This window comes from Heterodontus francisci, chromosome 4, assembly GCF_036365525.1.
Source record: "Heterodontus francisci isolate sHetFra1 chromosome 4, sHetFra1.hap1, whole genome shotgun sequence".
NCBI classification, from domain to species: domain Eukaryota; kingdom Metazoa; phylum Chordata; class Chondrichthyes; order Heterodontiformes; family Heterodontidae; genus Heterodontus; species Heterodontus francisci.
The window spans coordinates 50,596,768-50,609,604 of record NC_090374.1 but is presented as its reverse complement, the minus strand read 5'-3'; the positions used below and the strand labels follow the sequence as shown (position 1 = coordinate 50,609,604).

General features: G+C 44.2%; 1 protein-coding gene across 1 annotated transcript in view; it reads left to right on the top strand.

Annotated features, from left to right (window-relative positions):
• Positions 1-12,837, top strand: part of sv2ca (synaptic vesicle glycoprotein 2Ca) — a 306,023-nt gene that overhangs the window by 71,726 nt on the left and 221,460 nt on the right. The window contains exons 2-3 of the mRNA XM_068029499.1: positions 9,779-9,854; positions 11,604-12,395. Of these exons, the coding sequence (XP_067885600.1) occupies positions 11,825-12,395 (571 nt within the window). The 5' untranslated portion in view covers positions 9,779-9,854; positions 11,604-11,824. The remainder of the gene's footprint in view (positions 1-9,778; positions 9,855-11,603; positions 12,396-12,837) is intronic.

Below are 12,837 nucleotides of genomic sequence, written 5' to 3'. Positions count from 1 at the left end.
TGTGATGTTTGATGCTATGCTTGATTTAAATTAAATTAAATTAAATTAAAAGCTTACCTGTATACTCACCCCGGCAGCTTTCTGTTTCCCTGCTCTCACTGTCAATTGTGATGTCATCTGAGGTTAGCTTTTGATTTTTCCCTGCTCCGCTCCCACTGCTCCCACCATGCTCCTCTCTCTCTCTCTCTCTCTCTCTCTGTTTCCGGTCTCCGACTCTGGGCGTTTGGCGCGCTTTTTAAACCTCTGCTCCCGACATGCTCCTTTCTCTCTTGCTCTGTCTCCAGTCCTCCTTGGCCTCTGCGTGGAAAATCAGCAGGCCAACGAGTGCATGCTGACCAGGACTAATGGCCTTCACACTCTGACTGCCACTTTATACAGGATGGAGCAAAGCCTTGCCTTGCTGGCTCAATGCCTCACTGACATGCAGCCAAGTGCTGTCCAGCTCTTGGCCAGGACAGGCATGCAGGTGGTTCATGAGAGGGATGATGAAGAAAGGGCACAAGGCAATGGGGACTCTTTTCAAGGCACTCCCACTTCTTAACCCTTGTGCTGCCCACCCCACCGGACAGAGCCACACATGCTGTCTCTTACCCCGATGGTCAAATCTGCCCCTGCACAGGTGCAGATGGGCTGGTCTTTGGTGGGACCCCTTACCGGCTCCAAAACACAGAGGACGTCCGGCCCGGGCATCTGATGTAACAGAGCAGGGCAATGAGCAGCCTGCCTCCAACTCAGCTGAATCCACAGGGGTTGCACCATGTAGGAGTAAGAGGAAGCAGATGAGAACAGTTTTATAGTTGCACAGGAGGATTCACTTGGGTGTGTATAGCAATATTAATGCTGTAATGCTAATGTTTATTTCAATAAATCAAACACTTTATTTGTTCTTCTCATTCCCCTGGCCTTTACTTTGTTGCATCCCTCATTCACCCTGGACAGTAGCCTTCAGGTGAATGGTATGATCAGCTTTTATGAGGAGGAAAGGGTGCGAATGTGATGGTTGGCTGGTTGACTGTTGGAATGAATTGTGTCAGTGGGACAGGTGCACAGGCTTTCTGATGGCACTGGCAGGTGGCATCACAGATACAGATTGTGTAAGTGTGCCTGGATGAGTCCATCGCAGGCTTCTTTGGCAGCCAGGTGGCGGCTGCAGGCACCATGGTCATATCTGGCTCCTCTTCCTCCTCCTCCTCCTCCTTGGAGGAGACCGGTCATTCTGCACTTCCTTCTTGCTGTAGCTCCAATTCTCTCTGCAGCGCGATGTTGTGAAGGGTACAGCAGACCACAACCATTCCGGACACCCTTAATGGGACATACTGTAAAGCACCTCCAGATCTGCCAAGGCGCCTGAAGTGCATTTTGAGCAACCCAATGGCTTGTTTTATTATTGTGTTTGTGGTCATGTTGCTCCTGTTGTATTTCTCCTCTGGTTCACTGGTAGGGTAACTTACAGGACTCTTCAGCCAGTTCTTCAGCGGGTCACCCTTGTCTCCTAGGAGCCAGCCACTGAGGCTATGCGGAGGAGTGAAAAGCTGCAGGAGCTGTGACTACTACAGAATGAATGAATCATGGCAGCTCCCTGGATATCTAGCACTGACATGTATGCTCACCTTCTGGTGATCATAAACTAACTGGATATTGAGAGAGTGGAATCCCTCATGATTGATGAAGACTCCTGGCTGATCTGAGGAAAACATGATTGACCCATACGTACAATACATGCAAACAATGACTCCCTGCACCTGTGGGAATCCAGTCACTGCAGTGAAGTCGACAGCTCTCTGTGTTTGACTAGTCTCATCCATGGCAAAGTTCTCATAAATGGCAGCCTTGGAAAAAAAGACATTGGTGTCTTGGGAAATGCTCTCATAGGCAGAAGATTGAGAGATCCTGGATATCTTGCCAGGATATCGCTGGAAGAATTGGGAGGTGAACAGGGCTGTGGTGACCTTGATGGTCACTGACAATGCTTGCCCACCTGGTCCTCTTGGAAGGAGGTCTTCTTCCAGGAGGCTGCAGATGTCAGCAATGACCTGCTACGAAAGAATGAGCCTCCTGAGGCACTGTTGCTCTGTCACATTGAGGAAGCTCACCCTCTGTCTGCAGATCCTGTGCTGGGGGTATTGCCTCCTTCGAGCTGCAGCTCTCTGTCCATCCTCTCTGTCTTGTTGAGCTGCATATAGCTAAGGAGAAAGCACCTGCTGTTTTTGCTGCTCCTGGTGCAGATGTTTTTGTGGCTCCTGGTGCTGGTGTTGTGTGGCTTCTCCTGCTGCTCCTCATCCAGATACTGCTGCAGGAGTTGCTCCCATGCTGCAGTGAAGGCTGACAACATGAAAGGTGAAGGTGAGTAAAACACGTCCAAGAAGTTGGAAATTACCCTCAAAGCAGTAAATTCTGGCTCTCAGAACAAATTCAGCAAGCATGAGCCTTTCATTCAAGCTGGCCACAAGCTTTGCAATTTCACTCTTTAAAGACTTCCCAGCACATCAGTTTCATTGAGATCCCGCTGTGCTCTCACCTGGTTGACACTGCTGGGTTCCACACAGCTCAGGAAACCTGTGCGCTGGCTGTTAAAGCCAGAATGCTGGGTTAAATTAACAGTTAATTGCCTGTTTGCATATTGTAATTGCTTACCCAACAGCTGCATGGGGGTTCCCCACTCGCCTGCAAACTAACCTGGGTTAAACCTGGGAGTGGGTGGGATCATGTCGGTTTCCTGACCCAATGCCACTTTTTGGGATTTAGCTCCCTGGCTGCACCTGAGCCTGCCTTCTGTTGGCAGTTAAAATTCTGCTCTAAGTGTTTTCTGACCTTTTCATCCCTGAAGTGTTATCCTCCTCCGGAAAAAAAAACACATTGTTTAATGGCTTTCATGTTGCTTGCCTGGGAAGTTGGATTCTTGAAGCTTTCTGATGATTTGCAATTTGGTTAATTGTTTGCCTTTTCATATTCCCATTCCTGCATTATTGATTTTGCATTACTATGGTTGTTTGCTGCTGCATCTTAGATGGAACCATGCAGCTGTTTGGAAATGGAGTGGGAGTTCAGGTAGAGAGAAAAATGGCAGGTGCACTTACACCTCAGGTGTCTGTTGCCTATTCAGAATGGGCCCAGGAGATTTTCAGACCAACATATACCTACCTGGTCATGTTTGAGCAGACCTACCATTACTTTCACTGCTTCACAGGGTGGGTGGGTGGGGGGAGTGCTATCACCAAGATATGCAATTTACTGCAACCTGACACCCATTGTTCGCACCATAGAATTGACCTTTCATACAATTGGGTTCTTTCAAGCCAACACTAGTGAAATTTGCCACATTTGTCAGACTTCAGCCATTAATGCATGTGATAAAAGCTTTGTTTTCCAGGGAAGATACTTTGGATTATTTTCTGGGCTGCTTCGGAATAGATTTGAAGGGACGTAGTCTTGAGAGGATATGGTAGTCAAGTGGTTTAGCCATTCACCACCAGATCTGACTGGATCACAGAAAGCACTATCGGGTCCTGCTCTCATCTGCTAAAAGTGCTCACTATTTCAGGATGATCCTGGAATACAAAGATAATTGCAAACCATCTTCTTAAACCCCTCTCCGCTCTCCCCTGTCCCCTCCACCCTCACCCCCAACATTAAGTGCGAGGGGTTCTTTGTCACTAAGATTGAGATCATCCAATCAGCTGCCTCTGCCACGTCCCTCCCTTCAGGACAAACTTCCTCTAAAGCTCCACCTTGCCCTAGCCCTGAACTCTCATCTTTCTCTAGTTTCTCCCCTATCTCCCCTCATGCCCTCTCTGAGCTCATCTTGTTTATGAGACCCACTTCCTGCTGTCTCGACTCTTTTCCCAATAATTTGCTGACCATCCATCTTCCCCTCCTGGTGCCCATGTTAGCTGATATTGTTAATGGTTCTATCTCTTCAAGTGTTGTCCCTCTCTGATTTAAATCTGCTGTCATCACCCCTCTCCTTAAAAAACTAACTGTTGACTCTACCATCCTTGCAAACTAGCGCCCCATCTCCAACTTCCCTTTCTTTTCCAAACTCCTTGAACTTGTTGCCTCCCAAATCCATGCCCATCTTTCCCAGAACTCCCTGTTTGAATCTCACCAATTAGGTTTCTGCCCCTGCTGCAGCTCCGTAATGGCTCATATCAAAGTCACAAATGACATCCTATGTGACTGTGACAAAGGTAAACTTTCCCTCATCATCCTTCTTGACCTGTCTGCAGCCTTTGACATGGTTGGCCACACAAACTTCCTCCAACACCTCTCCACTGTTGTCCAGATGGATGGGACTACACTCATCTGGTTCCATTCTTATCTATCTAATCATAGCCAGAGAATCACTTGCAATGGCTTCTCTTTCTAGTCCCTCACCGTTACCTCTGGTGTCCTCCAAGGATCTATCCTTGGCCCCCTCCTAATTCTCATCTACATGCTGCCCCTCAGCAGCATCACCTGAAAGTACAGCATCAGTTTTCACATGTATGCTGACAACACCCAGCTCTATCTCACCACCACCTCTCTTGATTCCTTCACTGTTACTACATTATCAGACGTGTATCTGACATCCAGTACTGGATGAGCAGAAATTTCCTCCAATTAAATTGCAAAGACTGAAGCCATCGCCTTCAGTCCCCACTCCAAATTCTGCTCCCTAGCTACTGACTCCATCCCTTTCCCTGGTAAATGTCTGAGATTAAACCAGAGTGTTCACCTTGGTGTTGTATTTGACTCTGAGATGAGCTTCCAACCACAAATCCACGCCATCACTAAGACCGCCTATTTCTACTTCCATAACATTGCCTGACATCACCCCTGCCTCAACTCATCTGCTGCTAAAACCCTCATCCATGCCTTTGTTGTTTCTAGATTTGACTATTACCACGCACTTTTAACTGGTCTCCCATATTCTACCCTCCATAAATTTGAGGTCATCCAAAACTCTACTGCTCGTATCCTTACTCGCACCAAGTAAGCATCAAAGCCTGTCATAATCTTGTATACTTCTATCTGGGCAGCACAGTAGCGCAGTGGTTAGCACTGCAGCCTCACAGCTCCAGCGACCCGGGTTCAAATCTGGGTACTGCCTGTGTGGAGTTTGCAAGTTCTCCCTGTGTCTGCGTGGGTTTCCTCCGGGTGCTCCGGTTTCCTCCCACATGCCAAAGACTTGCAGGTTGATAGGTAAATTGGCCATTATAAATTGCCCCTAGTATAGGTAGGTGGTAGGGAAATATAGGGGCAGGTGGGGATGTGGTAGGAATATGGAATTAGTGTAGGATTAGTATAAATGGGTGGTTGATGGTCGACACAGACTTGGTGGGCCGAAGGGCCTGTTTCAGTGCTGTATCTCTAAAAAAAAAAGTCCCGTTCACCCATTATCCCTCTGTCAAGCATCACCTTGATTTTAAAATTCTCATGCTTGTTTTCAACCCTCCATGGCTTTGCCTCTCCCTGTCTCTGTAATCTCCTCCAGCCCAACCCTTCGAGGTCTCTGTGCTCATCTAATTCTGGCCTCTTGAACATCCCCGATTTTGATCACTCCACCATTGGAGGCTGTGCCTTCAGCTGCCAAGGCCCTAAGCTCTGGAATTCCCTCCCTAAACCTCTTTGACTCTCTCCCTCTCTTTCTTCCTTTAAGACACTCCTTAAAGCCTACCTGTTTGAGTAAGCTTTTGGCCATCTGCCCTACCAACGCCTTTTGCGGCTCGATGTCAAATTTTGTTTTATTATGCTCCTGTGAAGCACCTTACATTAAAGGTGCTATATAAATTTAAGTAGTTCTTATTCTTGTAATGTGGATTTGTTAAAACATGCAGCAGTTATGTGAGCAATTGAAGTCTTCCATTTGGCAGTCACCAGCTTCTTGCTAAAACGCTACAGATATTGTAGTTTTGGTGGAAAGGTTTGAAGGATTTTGCCAGTGCTTTCCATACTGTGTTGTTAATACTGCACCTGATTAGTGCTCAGTGTTTGGTGCATGAATACTACAGGCATTCATTTAATTTTATTTGCCAAATTATTGTCAATCTTAGCACTCTTCCTGAGGCCAGAGAACTTCCTTCTCATCTGCTATGGATGTGGGAAGCTTCATTTAATCTGTGAGCTATTCCTCTTGCACATTGGTTCTGCAAGGAAGTTTTTGTCTGCTTCAATATTGGCACCTGCCTTTGTTACACCTCCTCCAACAATACATCCAGCATCCCCTCATCAAGGGGGATGATTCTGGTACTTGGCCCTCAGGAACACTTCAGCTTCTTCCCAGCAGTCAGCAGAATTTACAGTAGCCCTTCAAGAGATGCTGCACTCCTTATACCAAACTACTTGCTGCCACTGTATTCCCTGTACACTTTGGCAGGAAGAATAAAAAAGAAGCATATTATTTAAATGGTGAGAGATTGCAGAGCTCTGAGATGCAGAGGGATCTGGGTGTCCTAGTGCATGAATCGCAAAGGGTTAGTATGCAGTTACAGCACGTAATTAAGAAAGCTAATAGAATGTTATCGTTTATCGTGAGAGGAGTTGAATACAAAAGTAGGGAGGTTATGCTTCAGCTATACAGGGCATTGATGAGACCACATCTGGAATACTGTGTACAGTACTGGTCTCCTTATTTAAGGAAGGATGTAAATGTATTGGAGGCAGTACAGAGAAGGTTTACTAGATTAATACCTGGAATGGGTGGGCTTCTTATGAGGAAAGATTGGACAGGCTAGGCTTTGTATCCACTGGAATTTAGAAGAGTAGGAGGCAACTTGATTGAAACATATAAGATCCTGAGGGGTCTTGACAGGGTGGATGTGGAAAGGATGTTTCCTCTTGTGGAAGAATCTCAAACTAGGGGTCACTGTTTAAAAATAAAGGATCGCCTTTAAAATAAAGACAGAGATGAGGAGACATTTTTTCTCTCAGAGGGTCGTGAGTCTTTGGAATTCTCTTCCTCAAAAGGCGGTGGAAGCAGAGTCTTTGAATATTTTTAAGGCAAAGGTAAATAGGTTCTTAATGAGCAAGGGGGTGGAAGGTTATCGGGGGTAAGTGGAAATATGGACTAATCAGTTAAGCCATGAACTTATTGAATGGCGGAGCAGGATCGGGGGGTCAAGTGGCCTACTCCTGCTCCTAATTCGTATGTTCCTATGTTCGTATGTGGACTTGACAATTACATGTATTAGGCTGTGTGAAATGTTGCCCTGAACTTTATATTGTGACTTAGAAACAGTAAACGTGCATTTTGTACACTGTTAAGGGCTTCCTTTATCAGTTTGATGTGTGGGTTGTGGTATTTTGACAGTTGAAAAGCAACCCTAGGAGGTTGAGGCACAGTAGTAATTCCCCTTTGAAATCAGATCCAAGAGCTGTCCAGAGTTCTGAAATACAGGGCCTGTATAAACAGGACAGTCAATTCCATACAGTGGAAAAAAGATCTTCAATTAGAAATGAAACAAACCAGCGTTACATTTTAAATATTCTTAATCCTGAATACCTTATGTGATGCTGTTTTATGTGCAGTCCAATAGAGATAATTATATTCTTATTTGTAAGCCATTGATAACAGTAATTAAGAAGTACAAGATAGATTAAGGGCATTTTGCCTATAAAGCTGTAGAACAGATTATGTTAAAAACATAGGCATCTACTGCAAATAATTGGCCCTGTCACTCAGTTTTTCCCATTGGACTGTTTAACTTTTGATTATGTTATTCCCAGGCAGGCATTTAAAGCAGTTATTTTGTTGGAAGCATTATTAGTACAGTGGAGCCTCCTTTCTTAAAGCTGTCTTTGGGAGCATTAGAAAAAGCAAGTGGCATTCCACAGTTATGTCAGACAGCCTTATAAAAGCTGCTTGCTGTCTTAATCTAAGTATGTTATTGGTTTATAAGAAAATTCCAATGGAATTGGCTGTTGTATTTTGTATGTTTCTGGAGTATAGATACACTCAAATACCCCAGTATGACACCCATTGATAAAATGGCTACATAAATTTAATGAAATGAGATGAGACAAAATAAGCACCTATAAGATTTTATGAAGATTTGAAAGGCAGCTGCTGTTTGGTGCATTGGTATAATGCTTTATGGATTACTCTGTGAATGTGTCAGAAATAGTTCATTCAGTTTTGCAGTGGCTGACCAAGATTTCTATTGGGAGGTGAAATCTTACCTCTTCATGACACTGTTTCATTGCAGTGGACAAGTGTGCGGAAAAAGCAAGCCGAGCAGAGCGTGAATGAAACCTACTCGTCTCATCAACTCCTTTAACATGCTGTCATTTGACCAGTGGAAGTTGCATATTTTTGAACCTATAACACACAGCCATTGTGATAAACAAAGGCAGGGCAACTACACCACACATTGCTTTTGTGTAGTTTAGGAAATCAAAGCCTAAAAGACTGCAACAATTAACAAGTTCAGTTTTTTCATGTGGGGCAAGATTCAACTAGGACTCAGATTGACTAGGGCTGGAATTTCATTTGTTTTCTATATCTGCTTTTTTCCTTTCCTAATGTAAAACATTTTGATTTTATAAAGTAAATACACAGTTTTCTTCTGAAATATTGTAGTGCCATCAAATCTGAAAGATTCATTATTTTATTTGTATAATTACAGCAATATCTGTTTTTAATTCAATCAGTTCAATAGTGGGCCGCATTTTACAGACTCCCTGATGTCAGGGGTCATGGTGGGGGGTGGGGGGCTAGCCAGAAAATGCCTCCGGGAGAGGGCACCCTGACACTGTGATGGCCCGGCCCGATATTGCTGGTGGCGAGGCCTCGTGGTGGCCCCCCCCACGCCGCTGCTCGGTGACGGGACCGCCATTAACATATGTAAATAAATTTAAAGTACTGCATTAATTACCTTTATGTCCCCGCCATCTGTCCCAGTCTGATATTCATGCTGGTGGCCGGCACTCCCGTGCCTTCAGATCCCATCCGAGGAACCGAGGTGTAACACTGGTAGGGAGGGGGGAGCAGGTAGGTTTCTCAGTGCGGGGGTTGTGGGTGGAGTGGGGTCAAACTAATATCATTGGTGTAGGGGATGGTGGGAAGGGTTAAAGTGTAAAGTTTATGTACTTTGTGGGGGTGGGTGGGGGGGAAGTGTTTTCGGGGGAGACAGCAAGAAATTAATTTAATTGTTAAAGGGGGGAGGGTGGTAGAAGGGCAGAATAACTGATTTTAATTTTTTTAATTTAATTTTTCTTTAAATATATAAATTGAAAGTTAGGGCTTGAAGCCCTTTAAAAATGACGTCAGCACCTGTGCACAGGCAGTTGATGCCAATGCTGGGGACGGACAGCCCACCTCCTCCCCATCATCGGGGTGGGGGGGAAGTCCACCCCAGCTGTTTAAATGAGTCGCTGCGCTGAATACCATGGCGGCTCCGCGACGTGCGGCCCGCACAGACGGATTGCCATTGTTTTCGCGTGGCAATACTATAAATTTTAGCCCAGTGTCTCATATATATATTTTCTCTGAGGTTATTTGTGTTACACTTTCCAATTAACCATTGCTGATTATATTGAAAAATATATCGCTAACAATTTCCAACTAATCCAATCAACTAGCATAATCCAAATTCCATGCCACTGGGAAATCATATACCAACCCTGAAGATGAGAAGTTCTTCCAAGTGTAATTTTGGTTAAGAAGTCTTTTTTGGAAAATCTTAAGGATTGTCTATAAAGGCAATAAAATTCAACTTAAATCAAGCTCCCTCAAAATATAGAATCTTTAAGGAAAATTATGAAAATAATGCTCTGAATGTTTTTTTTTTACTTCCAACAGACTCACCATCCAATCTGTAGACTCCTGCTGCTGCTTCTCCTCTCACTGCTTGGGTGATCCTTCCCTCTACCTCCAGGTACACCATTTCAATTCATGATTGAAAAATAGAAATTCTGTCATGTTAGGGTAGTAGATTGCATGAAAAATAAAATGAGGACAGGAAAATATCTTGCATTTCAATTTATTACTAATACGTGTTTAATATTAGGTAAATCAATATTAAGTATATATGCTTAAGTATTACATATTAAGTATATATAAAGTACGTACCTATATTAAATGAATTAATATTAATTACTCTCCAACAAGAGAGAGCTTAATCATCTCCCCTTGAAATTCAATGGCATTAGCATCGCTAAATCCCCCATCATCAATATCCTAGGGTCGCCATTGACCAGCCACATAAATACTGTGCCTACAAGAGCAGGTCAGAGGTTGGGTATCCTCTGGCGAGTTACTCACCTGCTGACTCCCCAAAGCCTTTTGTCCATCTACAAGGCACAAGTCAGGAGTGTGATGGAATACTTCCCACTTACCTGGATGAGTGCAGCTTCAACAACACTCAAACCTCAACACCATCCAGGACAAAGCAGTCCATTTCATTGGTACCACTGCCTTAAATATTTACTCCCTCCACCATCAGTGCACCATGGCAGCAGTATGTATCATCTATAAGATGCACTGCAGCAACTCACCAAGCCTCCTTCAACGGCAACTTCCAGACCCGCGACTTCTACTACCTAGAAGAACAAGGGCAGCAGACGCTTTGCAACACCACCACCTCCAAATTCCCCTCCAAGTCACATACAATCCTGACTTGAAACAATATCACCATTCCTTCATTGTCAATGGGTCAAAATCCTGGAACTCTCTCCTTAACAGCACTGTGGGTGTACCTACACCACAGTGACTGCAGCGGTTCAAGAAGGTAGTTCACCACCACCTTCTCAAGGGCAATTAGGGATGGACAATAAGAACACAAGAACACAAGAAATAGGAGCAGGAGTAGACCATATGGCCCATCAAGCCTGCTTCGCTACTCAATACAATCATGGCTGATCTTGGGCTTCAATTCCACTTTCCTGCCCACTCCCCATATCCTTTGATTCCTTGCGAGACCAAAAATCCATCTCTCCCAGCCATAAATGTATTCAATGATGGAGCATCCACAACCCTCTGGGGTAGAGAATTCCAAAGATTCACAACCCTTTGAGTGAAGTAATTTCTCCTCATCTCAATCCTGAATGATTGACTCCTTATACTGAGACTGTGTCCCCATGTTCTAGATTCCCCGACCAGTGGAAACAATCTCTCTGCTTCTACCCTATCGAGCCCTTTCAGAATCTTGTATGTCTCAATTAGATCGCCTCTCATTCTTCTAAACTCCAGAGAATATAGACCCAATTTACTCAGCCTATCATCATAGGACAACCCCCTCATCCCAGGGACCAATTTCGTAAATCTTTGCTGCACTGCCTCCACTGCAAGTATATCCTTTCTTAAATGTGGAGACCAAAACTGCACACAGTATTCCAGATGCGATCTCACCAATGCCCTGTACAGTTTTAGTAAGACATTTTTATTCCTGTACTTCAATCCCCTTGCAATAAAGACCAATATGCCATTTGCCTTCCTAATAGCCTGCTGCACCTGCATGTTAACTTTAATAAATGCTGGCCTTGCAAGCAATGCCCACATCCCGCAAACGAATAAAAAAATAACTTTTGTTTTTGCTCACTGTTAGAGCACATTTGGAGACAGTCAATTTAATTGCCATGGTGTCATGTCTGATTGGGGTTTTCCACTCATTCTTTTATTGTGCTAGGTCCACGATGAAAGAAATATAACAAAAACAAAATTATCAATCACTAGCTGACAACACTGAAAACACCAGTGCTAAACTTCAGAGCTTCTTGAGTGAGTCAATTAAAAACTGAATGTCAGAAGCCCACACCCAAGGCTCCAAATTTGGACGGTAGTCCCTACCTTCTGTAACATCTGGTTCTGTCTGTTCGCTGAAGAGAGGCATCTAAGATTGGGGAAAGGATGGATGATGCTTACAGGGACAGGACTACCCTGATGAGGGGTGCCAAAGACATTGCCAAGGAAGTTAAGAAGCAAACGGTAAAGAAAGCAAATAAAGGAGCAGACCACACACAGGCTGAATACTACAAGACATCTTATGCTAATTTTCAAGATGATGAAGGCTACAACTACCATGGAGGGACTTATGGAGAGGAACCTCAGGAAGATGAAGGATCAAGTGATGCTACTGAAGGCCACGATGAGGAGGATGAGATTTATGAAGGGGAGTATCAGGGAATCCCAGACATGGGCCAAAGGAAGGAGAACCAGGTAGCCATAGGACAACCCATCTCAGATGAGTACAAGGACCGTGAAGAGCTGGCTGCTGAGAGGAGGGCTGACGAGGAGGAGTTGGCACAGCAGTATGAGCTGATCATTCAGGAGTGTGGGCATGGCCGCTTCCAGTGGGCACTATTCTTTGTGCTTGGATTGTCTCTCATGGCTGACGGCGTGGAGGTGTTTGTGGTGGGTTTCGTCCTGCCAAGCGCCGAGACGGATATGTGTGTAGAAAACTCCAGTACAGGATGGCTGGGTGAGTAACTAAAATTGATCTATATTTCTTGAATTCCATTCTGTGTTTTTTTTCAAGAACAACTCTGTGTGCCACAATATTTTATAACTATTCATTCAGTTTTATCATTTTGTCAATAATACATTGGCTTTCCCATCATTAAACTATTTGACAAAAATATAAACAGAAGGGTAAAATGTGATGTTGCTTCTTGGTGTTAAGAAAGACTGTCTGAGATGACCCAGAGAATATATTAAACTGCTATAACTCCACAGTTGGGTTCCCGCAGTACCGCTGGTTAAGCAATATGCATTCATTTTTTAAAAAGCAGCCTAATGAACATATTGTTTAAACTAAACCTTGGATCCATTTTCAACAGTGATTATTTTGGAGACATATGATAAAATATGCAAAAGCAAATGTTGACCACAACAGCAATTCTAAGATGCGTATATCGTCTTGG